At 44.3% G+C, this 18,383-nt stretch overlaps 1 protein-coding gene across 1 annotated transcript in view; it reads right to left on the minus strand.

The window, feature by feature from the left end:
- LOC124721198 (probable ATP-dependent RNA helicase DDX31) overlaps positions 1–18,383 on the minus strand; it is a 250,456-nt gene that overhangs the window by 12,933 nt on the left and 219,140 nt on the right. The window contains exon 11 of the mRNA XM_047246043.1: positions 8,785–8,986. Within this exon, the coding sequence (XP_047101999.1) occupies positions 8,785–8,986 (202 nt within the window). The remainder of the gene's footprint in view (positions 1–8,784; positions 8,987–18,383) is intronic.

An 18,383-nucleotide genomic window follows, 5' to 3' on the forward strand; every position in this document is an offset into this window, starting at 1 on the left:
ATTCACCAACAGTGCGAACATCGGCAATTCGCCCTTAATGGAACTGCAAAGTTCGCCATAATTGAGGGGGGTTAACCCCATACAACAACAATCGTAAATATACAGCAGCTCAGAACATGTCCAGAAGTTTTACAGAACTCGCGGGACATAAAATGTCACAGTGTTGCAAATGAGTTAGAAAATCAGTTCTTGACTACTGTTTGTACATTGTGTCTCTTTCGACAACGAAAAACTAGCGTTAGTTCCTGGGAGCGCCACGACAATCGAATGTTAACAATGCATCACACGATCACTTCGTATAAGGAAAAGGAAACGCGCTCCTTAACATGAAAAACGATTTGAAAGACGCTCAAAATTCACTTTTATCAACTAATTTACGGATATGATAAGAAGAAAAATTGAAGGAACAGTTAGGGTTGAAGGTCTCCATGAAAGGGCTGTCATGTGAGGGAACACCAAACAGGGATGTGGTCTCATCCGTACCCTTTTTGAAGAAACATCCAGTTATTCGCTGGAAGTGATTTGAGGAAAAAAGTCAGGATGGCCAAACTGGGATTTAAATGTCGGCACAGCTCGACATGAGAAAGTGTAGGCAAGGAGATGCCTGCTGTTTCCATCATGACGAACATACACGTCCCGTATACGGTTACGTTTGTAATTTACGGCAGCATATACCTTCATAACAGGACTGTGAGCGAAGCAAAATCCACTTGTCAAACTCAAGTGTGAACAGAACCCACTGCCGAGACCGTGGTAAGTTACATGAAATGTTATGGATGGATCATATATTTCTGAATGACCTGTTAATGGAGTGACTCATGTGGCGGCACATCGCCACTCAATGGTTACACCCAAACTTACTGATCTCGCAATTATAAATCTAGTATGATTGCAGCGGGAAGATAAGCATTAAAAAAATTCAACTATCAACCTGAATGTTGATTAAACAGTGTAATAATTTACTAGTCCTGAATCTACCACATGTATGCCTCTGTCTTTTTATGACCCGAGAGGCAGCTCATACATCCAGTTTTACAGTTTAAAAGTGAAATTCTAACCAATATGCAACCTGGTGTCACTACATAGGTTCAGTATTGACAGAGAAAATGCGAGGTCAAACATTTTATTTCCTAATGAAACTTAAAACAATTGAAACGCGAGAGTCCTGAACTGTAACCACAAGAAACTATACTAATAGGACATGGGAATGAAAAAATTCCTGAAAATCAGTATTATAGAAACGACGGACTAAGGAATGTAGTGCCAAGTTAACTGAAGAATTTTTCAGACGACCTGGAGATGCAAAAGTCACTTTGGCAAAAAGTGCGACGTAGCTCCGACAGGTAATTAGTTCACTACATACGTAAATAATTATCAAAGTACTGTGACTTGTGGCACATTCGGACACAGCATTTTTGGATGCTATGCAGACCACTGAACACACTGTGTTCTTTACTTCCAAGTTGGCTGCCTACATCCTCCGTTGCATGTTATGGAGCAACAAGAGTGTTTCACCAATTAAATAAATCTATTGTCTACGTATACTTTGGTGTACCCGATTCTTAGCGTACCACATGTTCGATACGTTCACAAACAATATACAAAACATATACTGATCAGCCAGAACATTATGACCGCCATCTGCCATAGATACAAACCCGACCAGGGGATAGTAGCGGGCTGGCGAGGAATAACTGCTGGCAGATACACGGACGGTGCATGTAGTATCAGCGAGCGTGTCGTCCGTGTGTAGAATGCGGAAGGCGCGCGGTCTATTTGAGTAGGGCAGGTTGTGATGGCCCAGAGGCTCGGCACGAGCTTTTCGGAAACTGCACGACGTGTCTTCAACACGTGGCGAAAGCAAGGTAAAACCACGTCCAGACGTCGTGGGGTTTGGCGGCCACCTCTTATTACGGATGTTGGTCGTCGTAGGCTGGGCAGACTGGTAAAACAGGAAAAGTGGCGAACTACGGCGGAACTAACATCAGACTTTAATGCTGGTCAGCACCGAACACTCGTAGCGATAGGCCTCCGCAGCCAACGACCCATGCATGAACCAATGTTAACACCACAACATCGGCAACTATGACTGAAGTGGGCACGTGACCATTGTCACTGGACGTTGGACAGTGGCACAGCGTTGCATGGTCTCATGAATCCCAATACCTTCTTCATCATGTCGATGGGAGGGCGCGAATCCATCGTCTTCCAGCGGGATAGATCCTTGACATCTGTACTGCGTGAGGGAGACAAGATGGCGGAGGCTCCGTTATGCTCTGGAGAACATTCACGTGGACATTCATAGGTCCAGTGGAGTTCGTGCAAGGCACCTTGACGTCCAAGGAGTATCGTACACTGCTCGCAGACTATGTACACCCTTTCATGACGATCATGTTTCCCGACGGCAGTGGCATTTTTCAACGAGATAATGCGCCGTGTCACAAGGCCAGGAGTGTGACGGAGTGATTCGAAGAACATAATGGCAAGTTCCAATTGATGTGTTGGCCCCCCAACTAGCCAGATCTGAACCTGGTCGAACACATCTGGGATGAGATTGAACGTGGCGTCAGAGCTCATCGAACTATGCCCGGAATTCACGGGAATTAGGTGACTTGCATATGCATGCAGATGCGGTGCCAACTTCCTCCAGAGACCTACCAAGGCCTTATTGCTTCCATGTCACGACGCGTCGCTACTGTTATCTGTGTCAAAGGTGGACATACCGGCAATTAGGTAGGTGGTAATAATGTTCTGGCTGGTCAGAGTATTATACTGTGTTACTTCCAAACGTTATACACGAATAACGTAACTCGTCGGATTCAACTGTTTCAGATTTCCATTGAATCTACAGATTTTCAATCAAACCGTGTTTGAGTTAGAGGAATTTGTGGCAAAAAAGAAGGAAAAGAGGCAGATAGGGTGCATCGATGGGGCAAGAATGTGAAAGAAAATTTACCGTGCCCACTTAAAACAGGGACCATCCTGACATTTGCCTACACTGATTTTCGGGAAACACGCAAAATCTAAATATGGATGATCAGATGTGTGATGAAACCCACTCTCCGTCATATTGCTAGTCAGTGCTTTAACCCCAGACCCACTTATCTCAGTTTTGTTATAGCCCTAATGTGGGGATAGGTGCTATGTCTAGGCTTAAGAGAGGAAAGGCTTGCGACTGTGGTAAAGTAATCCAAAAGAAGTCGATCTAAAACTTTTGAAAGGTCACGCGGAACAACAATGAGAATGCCTAATGGTCTACCAAGGTATTGCCCTATTAAAAAAAATTAAAGCATCTATTGAGAGATGCCCAAGGTGAGAAAAAAGATAAGAGGGTTGGTAACACTAATCGCTTATGTCACAAAATTCAGCAGGTGTCATTCACATCTGAACGACTTTCCACGAGAAGTAAGGCGGCTAAAATTAAAGGAAAAATGAAGCTGATTTCCCGTTTGATTATCGTGTATTTTTAGCTATAGAGAGCACTGGAAACATGAATCGAGGAAATTCAGACAGCATATGAACTGCAGAAATAGTAATATCAGGGATCTAAAAGAAAAATAACGACGAAAGTAGCACTCCGACCCTCTTCAAACACAAGCATTCGTTATCATACCCTATACATTGCAGAGTGACATCATTACGCAGCATGCACAGTGGCTAGAAGTAACTCAGTCAAGAGGTGATGCTCCCCGGGTATCTATAGCCATACTCTCTACAGTGCATCCGACAGCCGGTGTAGGCTGCGCAAGGGAGGATTCAGACAGAGAACACGGCGTAAAGTATAACTGGATTAATGTGAAACGAATTCGGGCACCAGGGATGGACAATCAGGTCTTGATTGTAGTCTGTGCCATCGTTAGCGTAGCTGTGGACGTTGCCCCTCTCCTTTGAAGCCTCGTACGTACCGTAATTCGCTGAAATGTTGTTGCTGATTGGAGACTGATTACCCGCTGATCAGTCTGGATGGTCAGCTGTTCTATTGTTGCGAATCGATCGACATTCACACACCGTCAGATTAGACGTTCACCCCGGATATCGATGGCACGAGTAAATTTTTGGTTTTCTAGAGAATTATTCGTGTTGTTTATAATTATGTCGTTAGTATACCCATAATATGCTACATCTCATAGGCACGCAAATAGTTTGCCATTTCAGAAACTCTAATACGTAGCTCCGAAGTGTATGATCATCAGTGTTCGCAACTCCTATACATAATTTCCATTATCTACGACACGTGAGCGAACGTGCAAAACAGCCAGTCGGCAACCTCACATACTTACTTTGACAGTGTACATCACGTAACATGCTTCAGAAGCTACGCGCTGTGTGCGTCTTATGAAAGAACTGATCGTGATAATTTGACTCGATCTTGTGAAGATACACATAAAGTACCATACACACAGGTAAGAGGAAAGCAATGACAAACAACGTTCTTACCAACGATCCAGTCACAAATGCAATGTAAGCGTTGCTATATTCTCATCAAGTAAACCAATCGATTACATAACGCGCTATCGACTGAAACACCACGGTGAGTTACCGCATGGATCACTAAACTACAATGATAATCACAGGAAAAAAAGCGAAAAATCTGAAATATATCAACTAATAAGTTGAAAGTGAGGAGAAGAAACGCGAGGAAAGCTGAGCGAAGAAGGAGCTGACGAAATTTCTCCCAGAGCTTCGTCCGTCCACTCAACCCCGACTGTTCCGCCTCATCAAAGAACTGCGCAGCGCTTAGGAAGTCGAGCTTGGCGTCGGGTCACTGGCCGATCTCTTCATCAGCTAGGTGTCTCTCCGATGTAACAAAGTCACGAAACGAAATGCTCGGGCGCGCAGGCAGTCCGATACTTATGTCGAAGTCGCGGGAAAAACGCGTCTGGCGGTCTTGGGGGTCGTGTACTGCCATTACCACGTTAAAGCGGCGCGCGGCGCGTACGTAAGACCGGTGACAAAGAACAAGGCAGCGGGGTGCCGCCGCCATGCCACGGTTGCCGAGCTATTTTTCCGCAGGCTAAGTGCGACACGGTTTCCGCTCTGCTGGCAAAGCGGCGTGTCCAAATGTTCAGAGCCGAGAAAAAGCCAAAATCCTTTGTACTGTCCAGCAACTACATACACACATTATATTGTGTGTGTGTGTGTGTGTGTGTGTGTGTGTGTGTGTGTGTGTGTGTGTGTCCTCTTCCGTAGATTTCCTACATATGCGCAAAACTATTTCAAGGGCTCACAGAGTGACATTCTCTTTCCAACTTAAAGGTTACATTTATAAGCTTTTCGACCACGCCAGGTGGCCAAGGAGCACGACACCTTTATCCGAAAGATCACTATTAAAATCTCCATCTGGACATCTTGATCTATAATTCACGTTGTGCTCGTACGAAACCTTAAGGATTTCATCTACTTACGGGCGTTACGTTATGTCCTTTTACACACACACACACACACACACACACACACACACACACACACACATGGAAACCGTTATACCTCAAGAAACCACCCGTCATCAACACCACGTGACATGTGCAGAGAAATTATTCATGTACGGGAGAGACGTCACGGAATTATCAGTGCAACGACAGATACGCAGGCCACTCTTTGCCAATGTTCACTGCGCAAGTGAGTCGTGTACCACGTTGGACAGAAGCTGCGCATGCTCGAGCCTTTAGAGTTACTGGTTACGTCATGGTGTCATACTCTAACGGGTTAACCAGATGAACTTTCAACGGGCTCTTGTCGTCACCATAAGGCCCATACAGCCAAAATCGTTTACAATAGCTGCACTGTAGATTCAGAGAACTCACACATCTCCCAGGCCAGGTTCACACTTCCAGACACAATGACAGCGAAAGTTCAGTATGTTCAGTAACGGACTTGGAACCTCACTCACTGATATGCTGAAAGCTGTAGGGCATATTTTTGCTTGTCCACATGAACCATGTGCCACCGCTTATAATAGTCTGGTCTCAAGCACACAGCACGCCGTTACGTCGAGGTGGTACTGGGTCCTCCCCTACAATTCTGAGTGGCGCGCCCAGAGTCACAACATACCAAGATAATGCATGTGCCTACACATACAAGGAGTCAAGCGAAGGTGTCCCTGATTTCCAAATTAAGTATCTCGAAAACTAAGATCAATAGACACGCGCAACAGAAAAAAGGTTTGTTAATCGTGAAAGCTGTAAGAATTTTTTACAGAAGTTTCGAAATAGTTCTAAAAGTTACTAAAAGATGGCGCTGTATGCTGTCCAACTCGTACAGTATCAGCGTGCATAATTAAACTCGCCCTCTGCAAGCAGCTTTTGCAGTCACATCACAATGTCCACCACTCGCAGTACGGAGGTGGTGCAAACGAACAATGAAATTCGCCATCATATCCAGTGGTGCCTCAACAGAAATGGATTCAGATGCCACACACATCGCCGATTCAAGCTCTTTCAGCGTGGTGGAATGGTTCCGGTAGACGCCCCACAATAAGTAGTCACAAGGAGTCGGATCGGGCGAATATGGAGGCGAACCCATTCCTGCGCTAGTAAAATAGCAGTAATCCAACACAATGACCATATTTCCGAAGTATTCGTCAAGAAAGCGAAAATACCTCTGCTGCATACCGCAGCTTGCACAGTAAATTTCGGTGTATAGAATGGTTTCGCTTCATACAAATAGGGATTTTTTTCGGAACCCCAAAACTGCCGGTTTTGTTTATTCACGACACCATTAAGTGAACGTGTGCATACACCTAATCCTTCACTAAAAAAAGGACGGGACTTTTTTTTTAATTTCGTGGGCTTTATACATCTAATTTTCAGCTTTTTAGTCTTGTTGGTACACAGGTCCCTGATGTATGTTTGTATTTTCAGAAGTTTTGAATATTTAGTTTATTGTTGACAGTCGAGAAGCTTATACGTGTTTTCCAGTGTTCGGTGAATTATTTTCCAAAATGATGGATCAAAGAATTTGCATTAAATTTTGCTTGAAAAATTGGAATTAAATGCAGAACTGCATTCGAAATGTTGACTATGGCTTTTGGTGAATCTATAGTGAGTGAGACAAGAGTTTACGAGTGGTATAAACGTTTCAAAGAGAGCCAAGAAGACGTTGGAGACGACGACCGCCCTGGACGCCCTAGCACATCAATTACTGGCGACAGTGTGGAAGAGGTAAAGAAAATGATTCTGGAAACTCGCCGAATCACCATCAGAGAGATTGCTGCTGATGTCGGCACGTCCTTTTCCTCTGCCAAGCAATTTTTCGAATGTTTTGGGCATGAAACGTGTAGCAGCTATGCTTGTTGAGTTTCGACCAAAAACGACGTCGCGCAGACATCGCTCAGGAATTGCTGAATGAAGTCGATAACGATCCAGCATTTCTAAAGAAGCTTGTAACAGGCGACGAAATATGGGTATACTGATATGACGTCGAAACCAAGATACAATCGTACCAATGGAAACTGCCTGAAAAGCAAAGACCGAAAAAATTCGACAAATTCTATCACATGTGAAGGTTCTTCTCACTGTTTTCTTCGATTGCAATGGGATAGTGCATCGTGAGTTCCTGCCTTACCGTCGTACTGTCCATCTGAAAGTTATTCGCCATCTGCGTGAAGCAATCCAAAGAAAACGATCAAATTGTGGCAAAATCACTCGTGGAAACTGCATTACGATAATGTTCCCATTCACACCTCAATGCTTGTTGATGAATTTTTGGCAGAAGCAAAACCGTTATGTTGCCTCAGCCACTGTATCCGACGGTCATGGCCCCCTGCGACTTTTTTCTATTCCGGCGGCTGAAGGGAACCATGAAAGGACGTTGTTTTGCCACCATTAATGGGATAAAAACAGAATCGCTGGAGGAGCTGACCACTATAACTAAAAGTGAGTTCCAGAAGTGCTTCCAAGATTGGAAAAAGCGCTGGCACAAGTGCATTATACCTCATGGAGATTACTTTGAAGAGAACAAAGGCGATGTCTATGAATAAATAAATATTCTTTAAGAAAAATAAAAATTACACCTACTCTTTGATCACACTTCGTATTAATTCGGTTTTACCGTAAAAATCAGTGTTTTTTGAGGCAGCATCATAGCCGTCACCATAATTACCGAGAACACTAGCAAAGATAACAACGGGGCTTGGAGATAAGGCCAGTACTGCACTTTCAAAGTTCTTTGATAAATCTTTTATAACAGCTAGGACGACGCTCTAACTCACTGTAAACAGATATTATGAAAGTAATCTAGTACACTGTCAAAGATGTTATAAAACGTATTTCATAAATTTTTTGGAAATTTGTGGTAAGTTCCTACGAGACCAAAGTGCTGAGGTCATCGGTCCCTAGGCTTACACACTACTTAATCTAACTTACGCTAAGGACACCACACACACCCATGTCCCAGGGAGGACTCGAATGTCCGACGGGAGGATCCGCGCGAACCGTGGCAAGACGCCTCAGACCACGCGGCTACCCCGCGCGGCATTTCATAAAAGATATTTTACTGTTGTCATGTGCGTTTGGCGCTCTGCCGCTTGTAGAAATCGTAAATATGTCATCTTATTAATTAATTGTTCGGCAAAAGCTGCTTTGTGGTACCTCATTATAAGAAATATGCGAAATTGTGAAACAGAGATACCGCTGATGGTGGGCAACGCCCGGAACTAGTCCAGTGAAACAAAATACTAAGACAACGCAGCTTTTGTCGAACATTTAATTATTGAGATAACGAATTTACAACATTCCACAGAGATCTCGTACACTGTAATACGGGCCGAAGAGCTAGAGCACGTACCTCTTGACGGGCGAGTTTGTCTTCTTCGGCCTGGGCGGGAGTGGGGTAGTCGGCAGACCCTTGGAGCAGCGGACAATCTGCGACGGAGCCATGCGCAGCGCGAAGCTGGACGCGAAGTGCCCTGGGTGCACCCGCTTCATGTTGAAGATAGACCGCACTTCCTTCGGGTAGCTCGAGTAAAAGCGCATCCACGATGTATAGGCTGAAACACAAGAGAAGACGACGCCAGGCGTATAAAGATGTGCTATTACCAATACAAACACGGCTTCACCAACCACTACAAAGTAAAAGAGAAAAGAAAAACTACTGCCGATAGTAGCGGAGCACCACTGCGATTGTGAGAAAACTGTTAAGTTCCAAGAAGCACGAATACTTGCAACACAGCCACGGATGTGCGCTAGCAGAATGAGAGAGGCAGTTCTAGTCCTGAAGCAGCCTGACAACATCGAGACGGTTATCGGCCCCCGTCGTCTGGTCGCCAGCAATGCCAGACACTGCCGCCACTGGTTAAACAAACGGCGCAGCACGACTGGCATCGTTTCTCCGCAAAAGATCTAGAAGGCGATCTTTCAGACAGTAACTGAACTGTGAAGGTTTCTGTTCCAGTTAGCAAATTACTCTTTTCTTCTGTTGTTAGGTAATGTCCACTTCATAAATCGAATTTGGTTTCTCTATTTTCCAATAATGTATCACCGTGTTGCTGACACTACTTGACATAACGAAAGCTTGAACTGAATGAACAATGAAAAGCACTAGACCTATCCCAGCTACAACAGCAGCCACTGTACCTGGCTTAGATCGTTCAAAAATACTGCTGCCCCCCTCCGCCATAGCCATGTTTGACAAGTCGCAGATGTGTTGTACTGATGTCGCTATACGACCCGTTGAGAAAAAGAATCGTCTAAATGACAAAAAATTATTGACATCGGAACAGGTAGTCTTTTTTTTTACCAGCGTCGAACGTCGAATTTTATCTTTAATATTGATGTTATGAATTTAATATCCTCCTAATATCGATATTTTGTGAATATCGATGATCACGGAACATTCCTAATTCGTAGCGAGCTACCTACTACCAGCAAGCCGTATAAACCATACAAAGTATCTCACATATCCGTCCCTTTCTTCTCTTCTAACATCGACCAGTGTGATTTTAGGGCCACTGAATTTTAAGAAATGAGACGTCGGAGGGCTTATGACGCTATAAGAAATACAGTGTATAAAGCACCCACACCCAGCTAATTAGTCTATGTCGACAGGAAGGCTGCTGCAGGACGTCTGAAACGTAGGTTATTTTAGTAGTTTATCTTTTTAAGTATTACATACGATGGCGCCGCAGTATTCTCAGAAAAATTTTAATGAGACTGACATCGGAAGCTTACATATTTCTATCAAGAACGTAAGTACTCATATTTACTACTAAAATATGATGGTGCTAGACTCGAAGGTAGTCGTTTCGAATAACACTTCTGGAAGAATATCTCACCACCGGAATTTGGCGGAACAGTTAAAAGATCCCTTCGGCCTCTAATTTCAAACTTCTCAATAGTGTCTCTCAGTAGGTATGTGACAATGATTATGATTCTTTGTCCATTCTTGAAGGTGTTCCGCTTGGTGGCCTCCTTGTTGATATTGGAGAGGAGGCGGCTATATTCAGGCACTACATTATGTTCTCTTCTTTCTCTCAGCAATAGCACGAAAAAAATGCTAAACTCAACACGCACTCGTCACAGTCATGCACATGAAACAGATGTATTCACGAAACAATATTTTCATATCCCATAAAAGCTGTTTGTGTGTGCTTAGGAAGAAAGCATTTCCAGTTAGATACCCTCACTGGTCAAGAACGCTATATGAATTTTTTGTATTGTTAGGTAGTTTCGCAATGCTGGTTGTCCCTTGATTTTTAGCGCTCTCTCGTCTGCGTTTGCAAAAATAATAACAGTAATGGGATCCGCCTGCTTTAGTAAAATTCTTTTTTTATACATTTTGTGCATCGTCAATGTGTCTAACTACACTCCTGGAAATTGAAATAAGAACACCGTGAATTCATTGTCCCAGGAAGGGGAAACTTTATTGACACATTCCTGGGGTCAGATACATCACATGATCACACTGACAGAACCACAGGCACATAGACACAGGCAACAGAGCATGCACAACGTCGGCACTAGTACAGTGTATATCCACCTTTCGCAGCAATGCAGGCTGCTATTCTCCCATGGAGACGATCGTAGAGATGCTGGATGTAGTCCTGTGGAACGGCTTGCCATGCCATTTCGACCTGGCGCCTCAGCTGGACCAGCGTTCGTGCTGGACGTGCAGACCGCGTGAGACGACGCTTCATCCAGTCCCAAACATGCTCAATGGGGGACAGATCCGGAGATCTTGCTGGCCAGGGTAGTTGACTTACACCTTCTAGAGCACGTTGGGTGGCACGGGATACATGCGGACGTGCATTGTCCTGTTGGAACAGCAAGTTCCCTTGCCGGTCTAGGAATGGTAGAACGATGGGTTCGATGACGGTTTGGATGTACCGTGCACTATTCAGTGTCCCCTCGACGATCACCAGTGGTGTACGGCCAGTGTAGGAGATCGCTCCCCACACCATGATGCCGGGTGTTGGCCCTGTGTGCCTCGGTCGTATGCAGTCCTGATTGTGGCGCTCACCTGCACGGCGCCAAACACGCATACGACCATCATTGGCACCAAGGCAGAAGCGACTCTCATCGCTGAAGACGACACGTCTCCATTCGTCCCTCCATTCACGCCCGTCGCGACACCACTGGAGGCGGTCTGCACGATGTTGGGGCGTGAGCGGAAGACGGCCTAACGGTGTGCGGGACCGTAGCCCAGCTTCATGGAGACGGTTGCAAATGGTCCTCGCCGATACCCCAGGAGCAACAGTGTCCCTAATTTGCTGGGAAGTGGCGGTGCGGTCCCCTACGGCACTGCGTAGGATCCTACGGTCTTGGCGTGCATCCGTGCGTCGCTGCGGTCCGGTCCCAGGTCGACGGGCACGTGCACCTTCCGCCGACCACTGGCGACAACATCGACGTACTGTGGAGACCTCACGCCCCACGTGTTGAGCAATTCGGCGGTACGTCCACCCGGCCTCCCGCATGCCCACTATACGCCCTCGCTCAAAGTCCGTCAACTGCACATACGGTTCACGTCCACGCTGTCGCGGCATGCTACCAGTGTTAAAGACTGCGATGGAGCTCCGTATGCCACGGCAAACTGGCTGACACTGACGGCGGCGGTGCACAAATGCTGCGCAGCTAGCGCCATTCGACGACCAACACCGCGGTTCCTGGTGTGTCCGCTGTGCCGTGCGTGTGATCATTGCTTGTACAGCCCTCTCGCAGTGTCCGGAGCAAGTATGGTGGGTCTGACACACCGGTGTCAATGTGTTCTTTTTTCCATTTCCAGGACTGTATATAACACCGTTACTGCTATTGTTTTATGATACACAGCAGCCTGCCATGACTTTCACTTCTGTCGTCTTCAATAATTCATGAACGTCGTTTGTAAGAGGTATACGTACGGCGCAGTCCTATGTTCGATGCATCGCTATACCACTGTTTTCGTTACTATGGTGTTCAGGAAATGAACATGAATATGAAAACAGAGGGAAGATAAAAAAACCAACGAGGAATAATATTGTATCCCGCAAGAAAACTGTTGACAATTTTTGGGGTGAGGCAGTATTTGGAAAAATGTCTGACAACTGTATCCGTGGGGCACTTGCGCTAACTTGCAACAGGTTTCATGTTACTAGATACGTACTCGTGGGCGCTGAAGTAAAACACTATAAACTTTAGTGAATGGCTGATTATAAAATGGGTGAAACACTATTAGGGGCATTCAAATGAAACCCAGGTAGATTGAAAGAAAGGTAAGTAAACTGTTTATTATTTCAGAAGTAATCGTCAAAACAAATAATTGCGGTTCTCTAAAAAAAAATGGCTCTGAGCACTATGGGCCTTAACAGCTGAGGTCATCAGTCCCCTAGAACTTAGAACTACTTAAACCTAACTAACCTAAGGACATCACACACATTCATGCCCGAGGGAGGATTCGAACCTGCGACCATAGCGGTCGCGCAGTTGCAGACTGAAGCGCCTAGAAACGCTCGGCCACACCGGCTGGCTGCGGATCTCTACGGAACCATGATTGTATCAATGCGTGCACTACTTCATCCGAAGCAAATCGACTGCCACGGATGTTTTTCTTCACAGTTCCAAAAATATGGAAATCGCATAGGGAGGGATCGGGACTGTATGGAGGATTTTAAGGGGTTACCAGCGAAAACATCTTCAACAAAGCCGAAACAACCTCGGCAACAGGTGGGAATAGGAGAAAAATGGCGACCATAACCTCCCCAAAGAAATCGTCCTGGCATTGTCCTTCAGCAATTAATGGATATCACGAAAAAACGAAATCTGGATGCCGGGAGAGGGATTTGAACAGCCACCATCCCGAGCGCGAGTCACTCTTGCTCATTGCGTCACGTCACTTGGCAGAAGAGGCGATAGAGAATTTGCTGGAGTGAATGGTTAGATGGAGGAGCGAGAGGATTGAGATTATCATTATCATCATCATCGTTATCATTATTATTATCATTATCATTATCATTATTATTATTATTTTGAAATTATTATTATTATTATTATTATTATTATTTTGAAATTATTATTATTTTGAAATTATTATTATTATTATTATTATTATTATCATCACTTGTGTGGTGTCCTACTCGTCTCTTAAGGGGGGTAGGACGTCAACCAGGCCGTCTTGGAGAAGGAGAGACGCCACAGGAATTTTTAATTTCCACTGTCCATACTTTTAAAAATAAATTCTTAAACTTTGTCAGAATGACCAGAAAGAATTCAGGATTTACACTATAGTGGTGGAAGTTCAAAAATATAAGAAAATAATTTATTTTTTACATTTGTATTTCAACTTTTTTCACTTACCATTGGCTGCATTTGTTGCTATAGGTACACTTTTCTTCGTAAGTAAGGGAGATTCTTCGTTGAATTTTGCACAAGCATACAAACCATACTTGCAGGTGTATGAAACTCTAGAATTTTCCAAATCCATTAAAAACTGTGGTAAAAATTGAGACAATTAATTATGAAATTTGAGTTTTTTCTAAACATGAAGTTTAAAATGTAACAGCACATTCATTTTTTCATAAATTAAATAATTTCTAGAGTTTCATACACCTGTAAGTATGGTTTGTAAGCTGTGCAAAATTCATCGAAGAATTTCTCGTACTTATTAAGAAATGTGTACCTATAGCAACAAACGCAGCCAATAGAAGTGAAAAAAATGATGAACTTTCACATGTAAAAAAATGTATTTTGTTATTTTTTGAACTTCCACTGCTATGATTGTGAATCCTGAATCCTTCCTGGTCATGCTGACAAAGTTTTATGAATTTATTCGTAAAAGTATAGACAGTGGAAATTAAAATGTCCTGTGGTGTCTCTCCTGCTCCAAGACGGCCCATTTGACGTCCTACCCCCCGTTAAAGGGTGGCTAGGAAGCTGTTCTCGGATAGCTAGATTGTGTTTATTACAGTAATTGAAATGACAATAGTTAACTTAGATTCACAAGGACGTGTCGCAAGCAATTGGTGGCATGCAAATAATCAGTGTCTTTCAATGTATACAATTTCCATGTAAGCAATGAATAACAGATCACACAAGTTCGTAAGTCACTGCTATCATTAATATCATTGCGGCTCTTCTAGTAAGCGTCTTCTACTGTCCGTGTCTACTAGTGGGGTCGCGGCTAGGTGGCACGTCGCTTTTATTCTCTTCGTCAAGGGGCCGCTCCTGTCGCGGTGAAGTCCTCGTCACCGTGCTATGGCTGTCGTCGTCTCACAGCTCCTCTGCTGTACCGTCCATGATCTTTATGCCGGCGCTTGACGTTACGCCCGATCAATTTTCCTTCTCCGTCAATCAATTATCGCTTTTACAATCAGGTCCTACCTTTGTATTCAATACTCTTACATATTTCTCTCATTCTCTATGCGTCAATGCCTTTCCAGGTACTACGCAATTCCTCAAAAAGTATCCAGTTGTTTTACGTTTAAAACTTGTGGCGCATAGTACCCACGTTTGTTGTTTTCAATATAAATATCTGACATGCAATAGGGAAGCTAGCTCAAGTTTTCGAGAAAAGCTAAAATAGATTCTAAACTGATTGGCGTGCCTGTGACATTGTAAATTGTGAGAATTCCATTATTACCTACCACATCTCGCCAGATCATAATTTAAACACTTAAAAAACACTGCCAATCAACAGGCAACAAGTCATGAACACAAACTAAATAGTTTCACTTACAGATTCACAAAATTAATTAATCCATGAAGTTAATTAATAGTAGACTAGCACCTGAGATGTACTTTGAACATACATCGGGACTGCAAACGAAAGTGTACTGACAAAGACACACATTTTCTTGCAGACCAAACTTTCACACAGACATTCCTACCTGCACAAATTAACCGAATTAAAAACGGAAGGTCAGAGCCAGGCACAGTAGAGTCCGAAAACTAATCAATGTCACTTCTACTACTTTCGATTTTAAGAGAAATGGACGGAAATGGAAACTCGCTCCTTCAAAATTCCAAATCAATATAATAGCCACTGCACACCTCACTCGGTAAGGTTTAAATGGCTCTGAGCACTATGTGACTTAACATCTCAGGTCATCAGTCCCCTAGAACTTAGAACTATTTAAACCTAACTAACCCAAGAACATCACACACATCCATGCCCGAGGCAGGATTCGAACCTGCGACCGTAGCGGTCGCGCGGTCCCAGACTGTAGCGCCTAGAACTCGGTAAGGACTGATGCGGTTTTATCCAGCTGCAAACATCCACTTCGACACAAATAAACTATTGTTTAGCACGCTTGCCGCTCGTCCATGTTAACGTCCCATGTATACAATGTTTTATAAGAATACCGATCTATGACGCTCCCACCCACCCATCATCCCAAAAGTTTCATATTTGGAAATTTGTGCTAAGTTCCTATGGGACCAAACTGCTGATATCATCGGTCCCTAGGCTTTCCACACTACTTAATCTAAGTTAAGGACAATACACACACACACACACACACACACACACACACACACACACACACACACACACACACACACACACACACACACACACGCGCGCGCGCGCCCGAAGGATGACTCGAACCTCCAATGGCGGGAGCCGCTCGAACCGTGGCAAGGCGCCCTAGACCGCGCGGCTACCACGCGCGGCAAAATATTATAATTTCACCTTCTTATCTTACAGAACATAGGCCATATCGAAAACACGCTTATTCACTGCAGTCGCAAAGAGGGAAACTTGTAATTGCCGGCCGGTGTGGCCGAGCCGTTCTAGGCGCTTCAGTCTGGAACCGCACGACCGCTACGGTCGCAGGTTCGAATCCTGCCTCGGGCATGGATGTGTGTGATGTCCTTATGTTAGTTAGGTTTAAGTAGTTCTAAGTTCTAGGGGACTGATGACCTCAGATGTTAAGTCCCATAGTGCTCAGAGCCATTTGAAATTTTTAATTGTTGGGTAATGGAAATGAGCTCAAATAACATATCAGAGCTAACAGCGATCGCATGACATTCTTACTGCTGTTCCACCTATTTACCAAGCATGCAGGTTCAATTGGTTGTCTGCAACTGAATGAAGAGAGGATAATTAAAATTTAAAACAACACTCGTCAATTAACAATTTACTCTGGAATATTGTGGTACAGCTACGCTTGTCTCAGTCACAGGTGCAGGTACGTTCTTGTCAACTATTTTGCACAACTCATTATCGCAGCATCTTGGATGAATATTAATGCATTATCATTGCTTTCGAAAGTTTTGTAATTTTTCTTTAGAATCAGGAGGAGGACACAATGATCTAATGAGCAACAGCTTACGTCCAGATTCCGGTTTCTCGAACAGGAAACCGCTGCGGCGGACACTCGCGCTCAATAACAGAAGAGACGCGGCCGGCAGTGTTGGGGGAAAACACGGCGGCGGGCGGAAGCGAATTTGGCTGAAGGCGGAGACTGGGGGAAAGTAGGGCCGAAGCTGGTGGCGCGGGCCACAATGGGAGGCGGACGCGTGTGTACGCTGCGCTCCAGCATTTGTTTCTGATAAACGAGGCGTGAAGAGTTTTTACTGGTGGCGGGCGAGCGTGTTGTTGACAGCGGACAAGTCCAGTCCAGAGTGCACTTCGCTGTCGGGGGATTCGCTATCGAAAATCGAACCACACCCACCCACAGCGGCGCGGAGAGGCGAGGAGCGGCGTCTGCAGGCTTGCTCCACTTACACTACCTGCCTCCGCGCTCCGTACAGGCGCCGGGCCTCCCCACTCACAGTCTAAGCACGGCTATCTCTTCGGCAAACAGCTGCCACCAATCGACAGACGCTACAAAACGACTTTTCGGGAAAACCAATCCACAGTCCAACCATCAGTAATGTACCTTCTACTCCGCGACAACTAACTTCAGCATAATCATGAGGGTATTCAAATAACAATTTTATTACAACTTTCGTGGACATGCACACACAACATTGTGTCTTTTGCGACCAGCAATGGTTCCTTGTTCGTGTTGTTGCCCACCACAAAGATGTCACAGTTAACCGCAGATTACTAAACTAAACCCTTGTAAATTTTACGATGGAAGTTGGCATCACTTTGCGGTCCCGCTAACCTGGTTTCAGTTCAGGGTGTGAAACAGGGCATTTTGTACTTATTCTGTAAGTGACGTACCAATGGAGACCTCGTAATTAACTAACGCATAAATTATGATTTCCTCTGAACAAAATATGTAGTAGTAAAATTTACGATGGTTTAGAAACAACGTAAAATTAACCACCAGACAGGGCAGGCGAGCTATTAAAGTCATTAATGCGAATGTCAAGAATTTGTGACTCACACGGAAGCGATTCCAGATCTCCCGTTTATCGTGAGCAGTCACGTTAACCATTAGGTTGTCTGCTATGCCCCGAGGCCAGCCTCAAATTTTGAATGTCACTAAGATTTCCACCTATTACTCTGATACTATAAACGGAATATTCTAACGCGATGTGAAAGAACAGTACCACCGGGGGAACTTAAGCGAGAAAGAACCGTGTCTTAACACGCCAAACCGAAATTATATAGCAAGCTGACAAAAATATTCCATACCTTCAAAACTATTTTCAGCAGTCCTGGAGGAATTTTTCAGATATTTACGTTGTGAAAATGAATCTGGAGTGAATGTTAATGTAACGTATCTGAACAACATTCGATTTTTATATATCACTGTACTGTCACCAACAAATGGGATAACTTAGTTGAGCTCGTTTGAAAGAAGGCTTGAAAATCAACTACAATAGACTAACATAATGTACAATTAACACTCGTACAAGTTAACAATAAAGGTTCCAGTGTGTACTATGAGTTCTCACTCCATCCATGGCCTTTAAATGTGAACGGAGGGGCTGCTCAAACAGCAATGGAGACACACATTAGGTAATAATTAGGAAATTAGGAGAGCCAGGAAAACAAACAGATCAGGAAACCGACTGGAGTGG

The sequence above is a fragment of the Schistocerca piceifrons genome, chromosome X (genome assembly GCF_021461385.2).
Source record: "Schistocerca piceifrons isolate TAMUIC-IGC-003096 chromosome X, iqSchPice1.1, whole genome shotgun sequence".
Lineage (NCBI taxonomy): Eukaryota > Metazoa > Arthropoda > Insecta > Orthoptera > Acrididae > Schistocerca > Schistocerca piceifrons.